At 29.2% G+C, this 14,608-nt stretch overlaps 1 protein-coding gene across 1 annotated transcript; it reads right to left on the bottom strand.

Annotated features, from left to right (window-relative positions):
• Nucleotides 1-1,196: 1,196 nt before the first annotated feature.
• Nucleotides 1,197-4,241, bottom strand: LOC111290907 (subtilisin-like protease SBT1.3). Its single transcript, XM_022882425.2, has one exon. It carries the CDS (start codon nucleotides 3,759-3,761, stop codon nucleotides 1,431-1,433), a length of 2,331 nt encoding a protein of 776 aa, XP_022738160.2. The 5' UTR covers nucleotides 3,762-4,241; the 3' UTR covers nucleotides 1,197-1,430.
• Between the last annotated feature and the right edge of the window lie 10,367 nt (nucleotides 4,242-14,608).

Raw genomic sequence — 14,608 nt, 5'->3', positions numbered from 1 at the left:
ATATAATGTGTAACAATTGCACTAGTATAAGTAGATCCCTACTCATATGTGTGTGTGTATATATATATATATATATATATATATATATATATATATATATGTTTCCATTCCAACATTTCTTCCTTTGCTTGTTGAGGTAAAATTGTGTCTCTACCTATGGTTCAAATGGCCTATCTGGCTACCATTGTTGCATCTTTTTACGTAATCTGCTTTTCTAAATTCAATTTGGACATCTTCGGACAAACAAAATAAAATAAGTGAAATACTTAATTAATGCCCCCTTCCAATCTGTAGATTTAGAAAAAAAATTATCAATGAGAATATGAAACTGTACCTAAAATGTATAATGAAAATAATTATGATAACAACAGAAGGAAGAATCCTTCAGGTTGTTGGTCTTTCTAAATTCATTTGTTTTATTATGCCAGTTGGTGAGTAGGTGGTGTGAAAACCTGTTGGGTACATTACGATTTTAGCTGATCCTTAATTGTGCATAACAGAATTATCAGAACGCGTGGATGAAATGAAGTCATAAGGAAAGAAGGAAGAGACTGAGCTCTAACCACAAAATGAATTGTCTTCCGTTCTTAACATTTTTTTTTCTCATGAATAACAGTAAATTGCTTGCATTCAACTTAATGACAAATGTTGATATTTGCATTGGATTATATATTTCTGAATGAAAAGGTAAAAAATTGTGTGCTGTGTGTGCCATTTATTTCGAGAGGAAATCAGTGATTAATATAGTTGGTGGTAGAGTGAGACTTACTGTATCATAGTATATAATTTTCCATTTAATGCTTAACCACATCTTTAAAAGTAGATATCGTCTACATTAGAATAGAAAAAAACAGAGCCTATTTTGAGTTTTTGAGTTCCTGCATGTGGTTCTGTTTTCTCTCTTTTTTTCTGCTGGCTAGGTAACGCTATCTCAGTTGTACGCACGTCCAATTTTAGTGGTCAGATATTCATTTCTTGTCTGCTTGATCTAGGCATTGAAACCTGCGGTGCCCTGGCGTTTGATTAAAGCTTACACTAGATGGCTCAAACTGTTATTTTTGGTGAATGAAACATATAATGAAGCTATACTAGATTTGGCCCATCTGACTATAGCAACCATGACTATGGCTATATAAATACTGGGTTGCTGAAAGCTAAAGAATCATGCGACATGGAAAAAGAATCATGCGACATGGAATACCCATCGGAAGCAACTCCGACTTTTATACTTAATGTCTTTCCAAACGATTGAGATGGTGAATAGAATAGAACACTTTGTTTTTAACAGCTCTATCATGTGAAAGGTACAAAATTGTTGTAAAAAACAGAGAAAGCAATGCATTAATGATAAAATTAGCGAGCCCCTTAGCCCTCTAGAAAACATCCTGTTTATTTGGAATCATAGGTGACCGAAAATCCATTCCTGCAATTTACAATGGTGGTAACCATGTGACAACAATCGGGCTTCTTACTTTGTGCACTCCATCCTTCCACACCAGCCCTCCGAACTCGGGCATTGTTTGCGGAGATTTTGTTGTGAATGTGATCTTGTAAGATAGTTTCTGGTTTTTTCTGGTGAAATTTAGGGATTCTGGATCAACTTTAACGGTGACGCCTTTAAATGGTGTAACTACAACATGGTAATTTGAAATAGGAGGGCCGACATTTGTGACTGTCCTGTGGAGGGTCAAAACTGAAATGCTAGTGTCTTCTGGGAAAACCAATGAGATTGCTGGGTAGTTCAAGTCTCCTGGACTGGAAAGTGTGTGATGGCAAGATCTGTTCGAATACTTGCCAAAAACTTTTAGCTGCGTTGTAGTTAATTTCTGTGTGCAGAGGAATTCAAAGTAATCCTGGGCTTCAATGTCATAAATCAAACCTGGGTCTAGAGCTTTCAATGGGTTTATGTGTCCAGCCCCATGATCATACGGACTTGAAGGTGCAGCTACCGAAGCATCTTGGAGAGGATTTCGGGTGTTATCATGAACATATGCGGTTGTCATTAGAGCAGATTTTATTGCTGCAGGACTCCACCCTGGGTGTCTGGCCTTGAGCAAGGCAGCAATTCCACTCACATGAGGGCATGACATGGAAGTCCCAGATACTATATTGAATTTCACTCTCCTGTGATCTGTTGGAAGACTTGATGGACCTAATTCTCCAGTCCAGGCAGCAAGAATATTCACCCCAGGTGCGACCACATCAGGTTTCAGAATTTCTATTGTGAGGTAATTTGGTCCTCTAGATGAAAATGCTGCCACCACTGGAGATGGCCTAATCCCCAATCTGGTACCAAGAAATGCTAGAGTTGCAGTTGCTTTTCGATTTGTCAAAGCATAATGCTTGATTGCCTTCCCTTCCATCTCTCCCACAGCAACTGCTGGAAGGAGGTGACAATCTGCAACAAGCTCCTCACCATTTGCTACTGTGTTTGTCAAAATCATTCCTACTCCTCCAGCATCTTTCACTACCTGACCTTTCTGCACTCGAGGACTTATTCCACGATCACATATCACAATTTTTCCAGTAACGGCATTTGGATCCAAAGTTCCCTCTAGACATAACGAACTTGGATCAGAGCTGCTTGAATTACTGCCCATATAAGCAAGAGGATATTGCTTGTTTACCAACAGAAACCTCCGGCCTTTGTAGAGTGAAACTCCAGTTACAGTTCTCCCAGTTCCTAGCTTAACGTTAGCCGGAAAGTCTCTATCCATGGTGCTAGCACCGACTGTAGTGATCCATGGTGATACATTTGTGAGGCTGACTGGATCTGGTCCTCCATTGCCAGCTGAGCAAGATACAAAAACACCCATCTCCATTGCTCCAAAAGTTGCTATTGCCAAACTGTCACGAGAGTAAGATGATACCCCACCACCCAAAGATATTGACAAAACATTTACTCCATCGGCCACAGCTCTATCAACTGCCGACAAAATATCTGAGCTGAAGCACCCACCAGTCCAGCAAACCTTGTAAGCTGCAATTCTTGCACCAGGTGCCATTCCTCTAGCTGTTCCATAGGCATAACCAAGGAGATTTGCGCCACGTACTGGAGAGCCAGCAACAGTGGCTGCTGTGTGAGTACCGTGCCCATCTTGATCTCGTGGTGATTTGTATTCGTTTTTCTCATTGATTTTTCCGGTGGCAGCTTCATATCCGTGGTAGAATACCCTTGCACCCACAATTTTCCTATTGCAGTGATGCTTTTCAAAGCTTCGTCCAGTTTCACATATTCCTTTCCAGTGACCGGGCACTGGTGTCATCCCTGTATCATTAAAGCTTGCACTTTCTGGCCAAATTCCAGTATCAAGTACTCCAACTATGACATCATGGTCTGGAAGTCTTTTAGACCAGATGCTAGTACTCTCTTCTGGTTCTAATCCGAGGAATATGGGACTCCTTGTGGTGTGCAGTTGATAGTTCGTCTCTGGAAGTATAGCTACTACACCATCTTCTTCTTCTAGCCTCTCAGCTTCTTCTTCAGTTAACTGAGCAGCAACTCCATGAAAAGCATTTTGGTAGCTATAGATTATCCTATCTTCATCATCTCCATCACCTTCACTCTTGGTGTTGGACGTTACTGACTTTAATTTTGACGAGTACCATTCCAGCTGACTAGAGAATGATGTTGGCATGGCAGACTTTTCCATTTGGACGATGTAGGTCTTCTTTATCAATGGGTTGCCTGCCGAGAAGACAAGAGCAAAGGACAGGTAGCTTAGAATGAGAAACAACCATTTTACTGTCTTTTCAGCCATTATCAGAGAAAGAGAAAAAATAGTTTTTGGAAGGGAGAGAGAGAGAGAGAGAGAGAGAGAGGATGCAGAACAAATGAGCAAGTGAGTTGAGGTGTAGTGTTTTTGAGACTAGAAATATCTGAGAGGAGGGAGGGGACATTTTTTGTGTCTTCTTGTGCTGGTAGTAATTTAAGGAGGTTGGTGAATCTTGAATGCCGATTGGATGGAATTAGGAACTTCGATTAACCGGTGGGGTGGTAGAAGTTAATCTGGTTATGGTCCTTGTTTGCAGAAGTTGTTTCTCATAGTCCTTGGTAATAGCCTCTGCCCACGCAAGCAACGGCTGATCCTTGAACATGTCTACTTTTCATTGGAGTAAATCAGTGGTGACACCGTCAAAGCTTTAAGCATCGTTGGCTTGGAGTTAATGGTCTTATACATAATTCTTTAATGCTGTTGGTGTGTCCGTATGCTAGGCTCTGGTCATTTGGGTCCCAAGACCACAGGATGAATGTAGCATCTCTTGGCTGTCAAAGTAGGAAAATGTTTATAACATTCTTTCTCATTTTAAAAGCGTTGTTCGTTTTCATTTCCCTACCTGACTATCTTGGTAGAATTATAGTACTTTTTTTCCCATTAGTCCACCACAAATGTTAAGGACAGAAAATTTGATGAAGAAGGATTGAATTGGTTGTATGAAACATGTATACAGAAAAGTGATTTTCTGCTGATTTTTTAACTAATTTTACTCAAAATAGTGCGTTTGGAATTCAGTTACTTCATTCTCTTTCATATGGTTTATTTAAATCTACATAGAATGATTTAGACCATAAGCTTATAGAGTGTAAAGCGAACAACTATTCTTTGATAATAATTAAAAAAAAAAAAAAGAAAAAAAAAAAACAAGAAGAATTAAGGGATTCCAATTGAGGAAAAAGCACAGATGGACAATGAGAAACTAAACCAACAAAAAATGGCAGTGACCTTGCTGTCCACAATTAGTTTGGTGGTTATTATGTTTATTTACTCGGTCATCAAAGTCATTCTCCTTGATCGTTTAGTTAATACACGCCTGATTATCACATCGTTACAATTCTACAAGTGAAGTTCGACATCCAAATTTATTGTCATAAAACAGGCTTGCTTCTCGCCAAGGAAGGACTGCTTAACACCTCTACTTATATCTCATTAAGACATCACTTTTGAATTGTATATTAGGTCTCGAATTTGTTTGAAATTATTAAATGCATTTCATGCTTATCAAGAATTATTAAATGTAATTTATAATCACTCAAGTAATTTTTTTTTAATTTCATATAAATTCATTATCATTTGTTAATTATTTTAATCATATTATCACCTCTTCATCTCATATATAAAATCAAAAGTAGGCTCAAATACACACAAACTAAGCATCTTTCTCCCTTAAGCTTTCTTATTATTCAATGTTTACCTTGTTCCTCACAAAACCCTCAAACACCTTAGATTTGAGCTTGAAACACATCTTGAAAAACCAATTCCAATATCCCTTTTTTTTTTAAACCGTAAGTCCAGGTTTTCCCCTCATTCAATCTCCAAACAGCTTAGTTTCAACTAAATACCCAAAAACACCATCATCAGTGACAACAGAAAAGACATGACATTGATGATTCATGGTTGAAAATTATGGTGATAGCGTTGGAGTTGGGTCGTGCAAAATTCAATTTGTCTTGATATTGGTGTTTTCCTTAAATTGAGGAAGCAAAGTTAAGACGACCGTTACTGCGTTTATTTTATGGAGTGACAGCCCCCGCTGGAGTTTGTAACTTGTCTCGTAAAGCGTGTCCCAACGAGGTTGAGAATTGAATTTTCCTTTCCTTCTCCTAGAATTTTGATATTTTTCTCTAAAATTAAGTTGCTATTTTAAAAAAATAGTTTTTATTTAAAAGAAATTATTTCACATACTATCAATAAGTTTTTAATTCTACAAACAAAATTTTTTTGTTATTTTTCAATATACTTTAACTTTTTAAAGGACTATTAGGTTTAACGAATCTAGCTTTCCATTTTGAAATTTAACTTTTTATTAACTAATTCTTTAGTCTGATTCAAAAATTTTCTCCCCTACTAAGAATTTTACAATCTCAACAATGTAAAAAAGGAGAAAGTAGGAGAATTAAAAAAATTTTTCCTTGAATTTTCTTTTTAGATTTCCAAAAAAAAATAATAATTTTTTGTCACATTTGCACTAACTTAATTATATTTTCATATTACATAAACATTATTTACTTTAAAAAGGTAGTAATTTTACATGTTGCATTTTATTTAATTTTCAAAATTCAACAAAAATGATATATTTAAAATAAAATTGTGATTTTTGTTGAAAATATTAAAAAATATTTTTTTAAATTCAACAAAAATAACATTTTTAATATAAAAAACAAGGTTTTTGTTACAAATATGAAAAAATATATATTTTTCAGAATTTCTAAATTTTAATGAAGATGACGTTTTTAATATTAAAAACATAATTTTTATTGAAAAAATGAAAAAAAATTATATTATGTTTAAATTTTATTATTACATATAAAATTTATTATTACATATATTATATGTGTAATAAAATCTAAAACACTTTTACTTTAATAATTTAACAAAAAAATTAAATGAACAATTTATATACTAAATAAACAAAATTTTAAATAAATTATTTTTTATTCATGTGTTATTTACGTATTATTTGTTTCAAATGTCATATGTTATTCACTGTTATTAAAAATAATACAATAAAAATTTTATTACGTAATCTTACATTCATATAACCAAATGCAAAAATCTTATATTCCATAAGTTCAACAAAACTTAACACACACGTTCCTCTTTAATATCAATTTCTCTATTAAAATTTAAGAATTTTCGAATCAAATACCTTCTAAAGGATATATGTCATTATGTTAACTATAAAGCTTAAAAATTTTAGTATCAATGTATTTGATAATTTTTTATTTAATGTATTTTTTATCAATTTTTTTAAAATATAATATATCAATTACAATTTTTTTTATAAATATCATTTTAGAATTTAGACACTTTATTACATTTTTCTTAAATGAATTAGACAAGTATAAAAGTTAAATAGATTTATATAATAAGAAAAAATGAAAAAAAAAAAAAAACATCTTATTCATTTATATATCTTTTCCTCTCTGTCTGATTTTAAAATTTTAAAATTTATAATTTTTTTAAATTTATAAATTTGACATTTGAGTATTTAGTTCGACGGTTATTTGCATGTTTTTCTGCTAAAAAATCTCATTTCATATCCAATTCTAGAATATTAAAAAAAAAAGTAAGGGGTTTTGATTTTTTTTTTTAGAGTAAAGTCAAATTTGTCACTATACTGTGCATCAATATTGAATTTTTCCACTTTAATTTGATTAATTTTGTCAATGGACTTTAGCTTTTAATTTAATTTGCCACTAAAATTTGATATTTAATAATTTTAGGAAATTTTTTTAAAAAAGTTCCCTTCAAAATCTACCTTTAAATAATTAAAATTAAAACAACAAATAATTACTAAAAATATTTTTTAAAAATCTGGCACATATTTTTATTTTATAAAAAAATAAAATTTAAACATTTTTTCACTTTTTTATTTTTTTTTTCTCTTCTCTTTATTCTCCATGCTATTAGTGACAAGTGATGGAGTGGATCAGTATTAATGTTCTAAAAACAAAATTTGACCCTCGGACGCTAAACTCGACACATACCATCTACTATGTTATTTTTTAGAACCTTTTACAAATTGATATTTTTTAAAATTTTAACAAGAATAAAATATCTCATAATATATTCTGTCCTGTGTCCTATGTAGCAGGGCGTAGCAAGAAAAAAAAAATTTAAGGGTTGTATTTTATTTTCATTATGTAAGCATGACATTATATATTTTATGTTATAAAAAATTCTATGTTAAATCTCAAAATTTTAAAGTTTATAAAATTACAGTGTATTATCTTGCTATTTCATTAAAAAGTTAATACAATAATAATGAGATACTATTTTAAATTTATAATTTGATCATCTTTGAATTTTATAAGTTAAGTTGGGTCTTATTTTGTTCTTACTTTGTTATTATTTATTTTTTTAAAAAAAAAATAATGTATTTATATACAAGAGTAAACAATTTTTCTATGAAATTATATGTATATATAAAGAAATTACAATCATAATTAAATAATTTTAATATACATCAATAAAAGAAACTAATAAACAAACTAAATTAACGACCAATCAATCCATAGGTAATTTTAGATTAAACTCACACCTGATGGAAATTAAACCTAAAGATTTAAAGGTGAGAAGGCTTCTGTTTTACTATTGAAACAATATCTTATTATCAAATAAATATTATTTTCAAATAGGTAAAATTTAAAGATTAATTTATATGATAATATATTTGAAAATATTACACCTTTCACATTTTAACCAATTATTCTTATTAATAATCAAATTGTATTGAATAAAAAATTATAACCATATATAATATAAATATAAATATAAAACATTTTAAGAAATTTTTTTTTACTTTTTTTTAAATTTTTATTAAATTTTGTCGAATCAATACAAGTAAATTACGTAAAAATTTACTAAAACACCTCTATTAAATTAAGATTTTTGAGAATTTAGTATGTGGCTACCCAATGCTATGTAGACCATTGGGGCAGTAAGAAATGCAGCAGGTCAGTTATCTAGATTTAACTTGAAGTTGAAGGACATGGCAACTTCGAGTCAAGAAACTGCAATTCCAGTTCTCTTTTGGGTTATTCAGCCTTATTTAGCAAAGGTTCATTGATGTAAACCCAACCAAAATTGTCAACAATGAAAAGAACATCAAGAGAGTGAAAAAAAAAATACTATATATAAATTCAGCAACTTTAGGTTGGGTGAGTGATTGGATAAAGTTATTCGTAAATTCAGTAAAATACTAAATTCTGGTACTTAATATAATAATTATAATAATAGTTTTTACATATAAGATGAAGCATCGCCATCATCACAGTCACTTGTAAAAATAAAAACCAAAGCAAGCAGTAATTAATATTGTCTTGATGGGGGTATTGAAGAGTCTCTCTCTCATATTTAGTGGTAATAGCAGTTTGTTCAACGGCCTCATATGAAGCATTTATGTCCATATTTAAAGCCATTACAGCAGCAACTGGGGCTTAATTTCAACCCTACCTCTTCAATCTTGAATCTTGAAGGGAAGACAGAAAGCTGCTCTGCCTTTATTAATTACACCCATCTTGTCTCGTTGCATTCCTGTTGAGCTATTCAAATAAATTCAGTACATTTAAAATTGTGAATGGTCGAATCCGAGAAAAATGGTTCACGCCATCATTTTTGTGGAATAGTATGCCGTGGATTAAATTAAAATTTTAATATCTATAATTTTTTTATTTTCAAATTTTTTTATTCTTTTTTTTTTTAAAAATGTGAATGACGGATGGAGTGAGATTCAGATACAGCACAATCAGGGTTGGGGGTTGAAGTTGAAAACTTTGATTAAAAAATCCTAATGTAAACAAAAACAATTACCAGAGGGGAACAAATAATATCCAGTCAGTCCTAATATTGTTTCAATGTGACCATCTCCTTTCATGGTGTGGCTTATCATCGATATATCATTTTCTAATTGCTTTCGCTTGTAAAATTTAATCACTGATTAATGGTAAAAATAATACTAAAACTGTTGTTTGATTACAAGAAGGAATTAGACGGAAAAGACTGAAATATTTACATTTCAACGTAAGATTATAGGATGACTTCTAACTTTTACATTAACAAGTTATGTATAATTAACCTTAGATTGAATTATTGGGTTAATAAATAGAAGTGTTGTACAAGGAAGGTTTTTAGTTTTTCTTTTTTTTTTTTCTTTGGAGGTTCAGTGAGATATAATAAAACCAAATATTGCACCAATGAGGCAATGACACATGACTAATGATTTTATAAATATATATATACCATAATATTGCTATATTTCAAAAGAAATAAATATATTGCATAAAAATTAAATTGCTATAGAATCAAGGCATCTACTTATAAATAATTAAATAGGCTATATATTGGTTAGAGTATCTCAATTTATATTATGAAATTTGTGATTATAGACCTTGAGTCAAAGGAAAAACAATTTTTTTTTACTTTTTGCATTTTATTTTTTATTCAAAATTTGATTTGATTTTTTTTACTTTTTTCTTTTTATTTAAAAAATAAAAATAAAAATAAAAACCTTTACTGAATGAAGCCTAAATTAATTATAATTAATAGTACTATTTATCAATTTTTTTGGAACTTCTGAGATCCTTATCCTCGGGGCTAGACTAATGTGATAATGTCATTGTCAAATGCAGCCTCTAAAGCTTTCAAAAATAAGGATATTTTTTTTTTTTCAGGTTCATGAATCGATGTGTTCCTGCAAGTGTTAAATGATGCAGACATTATAGATCCATGTCTTCCCCAAATTGTTTAAAGATGTAGATTTTACATGACAAATGATTAAGAATCGGTTTCTCTTTACACTAACCGCATATTGCATAAGAGCTCGCTGACTATAACAAATTACTATAGCAGTAAGACATAATAATCTCATAAAAATCAAGCCACCAATTTAGATGTCCATGGCAAGAGAACCTTTTATTAGTTGGTGATTAGTACAAATGGAGGCCCAACGCTCCTGTGTCCTGAAGCTTCAGTAGTAAGCAGTAAGCCCACATATGCTTGTAGATTAATTGCATAATTTCCAGGCCCAAGAATATTTTGCTTTTATTCTCGCATAATTTTAGTTTTTTTTTTTTAGAATTTGATATCGTTAGATATGGAATCTTGAAATTAAAAATTGAATATTTTATTAACAAATAATATCATGGTGAACTTATTTTATTTTATTTTATTTTATTTATTCAGAAAAAGGAATTAAGAGATGACTATAGTTAGGGTATTAATGCAAATGGCTAATAAAATACAAATTTCAACCCTAAATCACATGCACAATAGACTTTAATCATTTATTAGTTTGATAAAAAAATATAAATGAATAAAAATTGAATTTATTTACAGATTGTTTGTTTATATATTCGAGTGTAAATAAATTAAATATGAAAAAATTTTATTATATTTATAATTTATTTATTTAAATAATAATCTTTGAAATATTATTGATAATTATTTATTAAATTTAATAAATAAATATTAATAAATAAAAATTAAATTTATTCACAAATTATTCATCAAACATTTTATCCATTTACACCCCTACGTATACGTAAATTTAAATGGGCAAATCGTTGAATCTTTATTTTAGTGTATTAACCCAATACGCCACAATGAAAGCTACACCTCTACTTAGTCCATTTATATAAATAAATAAATAATTTTATTTTTATTTTTATATATTTTTCGTCCTTTTAATAGTGCTTCAGACCTATCTTACAAAAAATTGAATCAGTTATGTTTTATACCTGTGGATAAATACCTTTGGTTACTAGAATTTACATGTTTTAAAAAGTAATATTAAAGGGATACTTTTGTTTGTCATTTCTCCTTGATTTGAATCATTAGTTTTTATAATTTTTATACATTATACGACGTTTGATTCGGAGGAAAGTAAAATTTTTTATTAGAATTTTACTTACGATTACTTAGTTTAGTTCATAGAATATGATTGTTGAGATCTTCTAAAATTTTTAATAGTATTATAAAAGAAAATTGTAGGAAAAATAAAAGAAAATCATCTCTCTATGAGATTTTTGTAGATTTTGAAAAAAATTAAAAATTTTGTCTCATTTACCCTCATTTAATTACATTTTTAAATTATCAATTATCTCTTGAATCAATTGACATATCATTAAAATCAGTACATGAAGGTTACAGATTCGAGAGAGCTTAGGTACATAATATCCTTTTTAGTCAAGTATGTATTTGAATAAAGGGTTTAAGAGTAGATTAAGAACTTAAAAAAAAAAAAATTACATTTTCCAACTATATTATTCTTTTTAATCTCTTGAAATTACAAAGCAAATATGATTTTTGTTATTTATAATTTCAACAAAAACTATGTTTTTAAGATAACAAACGTAATGGTTGTTAAAATTATATTTTTGAAAATTTGAAATTTTAACAAAAACTATATTTTCAAAATAAAAAACGTAGTAAATATTTGTTATTTATAATTTCAACAAAAACTATGTTTTTAAGATAACAAACGTAATGGTTGTTAAAATTATATTTTTGAAAATTTGAAATTTTAACAAAAACTATATTTTCAAAATAAAAAACGTAGTAAATATTAAAATTTTATTTTCAAAATTCTAAAATTTTAACAAATATCATTTTTTAAGATAAAAACATAGTGGATGTTGAAATTATTTTTCAAAATTATGATATATTAACAAAGACTATGTTTTTAAGATTAAAACTATTGGATGTTGAAAAAAGACTTCATATTTAAGATAAAAAATGTAGTGAATATTGAAACTATATTTTTGAAATTCTAAAATTTTAACAAAGATAGCGTTTTAAGATTAAAATGTAGTAGATGTTGAAAAAAGATTGACTTTTTAAGATAAAAAAAAAAAAGTAATGGATGTTAAAACTATATTTTTGAAAATTTAACAAAAAACATTTTTTTAAAATAAAAAATGTAATGGTTGTTAAAACTCTATTTTCAAAATTTTGAAATTTTAACAAAAACTTTGTTTTTAAAATAAAAAATATAGTGGATGTTAAAATTTTAGTTTTGAAATTCCAAAATTTTAACAAATATCATGTTTTAAAATAAAAAACATAGTTCTTGTTGCTACTCATAACATAATTAAAATAAAATGTAAAATATCTTGATTTAATACTTATAAAATCTAAATATATTTATTTATAATATTATTACATATAAAATTTGTTCTGAAAGCTTCACCTCTGAAACTCTCGAGAGGGGGTTTACATTCCCTTTCAACCCCCATGTCAACAATCAATGTAAAGATAATAATTTTTTTGCATATTTTCTCTATGTAGGAATAATCAATGTAAGGATTATTGGTAGATCGAAGGTTAGTCGCGTCTATAAATTTCATATACTCGAACACCATGGGCGTTTATGTGTGTTGAATGCACTATAAGGTTAAGGTATGTGCTTTTTTGACAATAATTGCTTTTAGGAGAGTTGGTAGCACTTGAGGTCCTATATCGGAGTCAAAGTCACAAGTTTGGGTGCCAATGGTGTTGTTGGGGGAGAGATTGTTAGCAGATCAGATGTTGGCCGTATCCATCAACTCTATGTGCTTGAACGCCGTGAGCACTTGTGTGTGTTGAATGCACTATAAGGTTATGGTATATGCCTTCTTGATAGTGATTGCTTTTGAGAGAGTTGGTAGCGCTTGAGCTTTGAATTGATTCTTATTTTGAAATGAAAAAAAATTAAGCTAAATAAGTTTGATCAAGATTTTGAAAAAAAATTATTTAGTAAATATTCTTAAGTTTTATTATTTTGGTACTAAATAAATAATATAATTTTCAAAGTTTAAACAAACTTTTTTTTATATTTTCTTGTTTCTCAAATCAAAACTATCATTAACATTATTTATTTGAGTTTAAATAAAAGTCCAATTGTTGTTTTAAGTGAACTTATTCATTTTAGACTCAATACAATTTTGATAATATTAGCTTTGAGAAATAAATTAACTTAAGAAAGTTGTTTTACAATAACAAAGTTTTCCAACATTAAATTTATTTTATTTTTTTGTATTAATTCACAAAGTTTTAATATTTTAATTTTATATGGTTGGAAAGCTCTTTAAGCTATTTTCTAATGGATCAAACAAAATCCAAATCCAAATTTTCTAAGAAAATTTTTTGAATTTTTACTAGACACTTTATAGTTGTCTAAAAACTGCATAAAAGATGGATTTAAAAATTAACTATAATTCGTATACAATGAATTAGGTGATGAATTTTATATGGATAGAAAATCCTTTAAGTCTAGTTTCTAAATCTTCAAATGATTTTTGATTTGAAATTGTATAACTTAAGATATGATCAAATTGGTAAGTAGAGTGCAAAACAAGAGACAATCGCCTAGCTTGACCGAATTGATCTCCTGGGTTATAGAATTGATCCCTTGGCTAAACCAATCGATCCCCTCTTATAATGGATTGACTGATTTTTCTTACAGAAACAAAATAGATTTAAAAAACACCAAAAGAGAATGATCCTCTACAAGAAGGGATCGATCAGGTAAGGCACAAAATTGATCCCCTATACCCAAAAAAGCTCCAACAACTAGTTTTTCAAGCTTCAACATTTTTTTTCAACTCTAAACCATCCCCAATGGCTATTTTTTCAATTTTTCTATAAATTAGGCATTCCAACACCCTAAGAAGGTTGATGAATCAAGATAGTAAAATTAAACAAGTCATATTTTCATTCTCTCAAAGAAATCAAGAATTTTAGATCATAAATTCAATATCCTATTTCTTGTATCCAAAATATTTTTTTGCTTCATTCACCATTTTTTTTGTACTTCATTAGGCAAATACTTAACCTTGAGAAGTTTTTTAGTTTGAAAAAATTATTTGGGTTATCTTGTAAATAAGAGGTGAGGTATTTTTTTGATTGTGTAAGGGTAAAGGTTTTTATCTTAAGCCTTAGAAAGAAAAATATAGGGTTGGATTCTTAATTCAAGATTAGTGAATTGAAGTCTTGGTGTGGATAACCAAAAGAGATGACGTAGGTGTCTTGTGAAGAATGATCAAACCTTTATAAATCTTTGTGTTTAATTTCTTTATCCTTATCTCTTTACTTTGATTATAGTTTATATTTGCTTCAAGTTCATCAAT

This window comes from Durio zibethinus, chromosome 11, assembly GCF_047325235.1.
Source record: "Durio zibethinus cultivar Kanyao isolate XHJ-2024 chromosome 11, ASM4732523v1, whole genome shotgun sequence".
Taxonomy (NCBI): Eukaryota; Viridiplantae; Streptophyta; class Magnoliopsida; order Malvales; family Malvaceae; genus Durio; species Durio zibethinus.
This window is presented reverse-complemented; position numbering and strand designations above follow the sequence as displayed.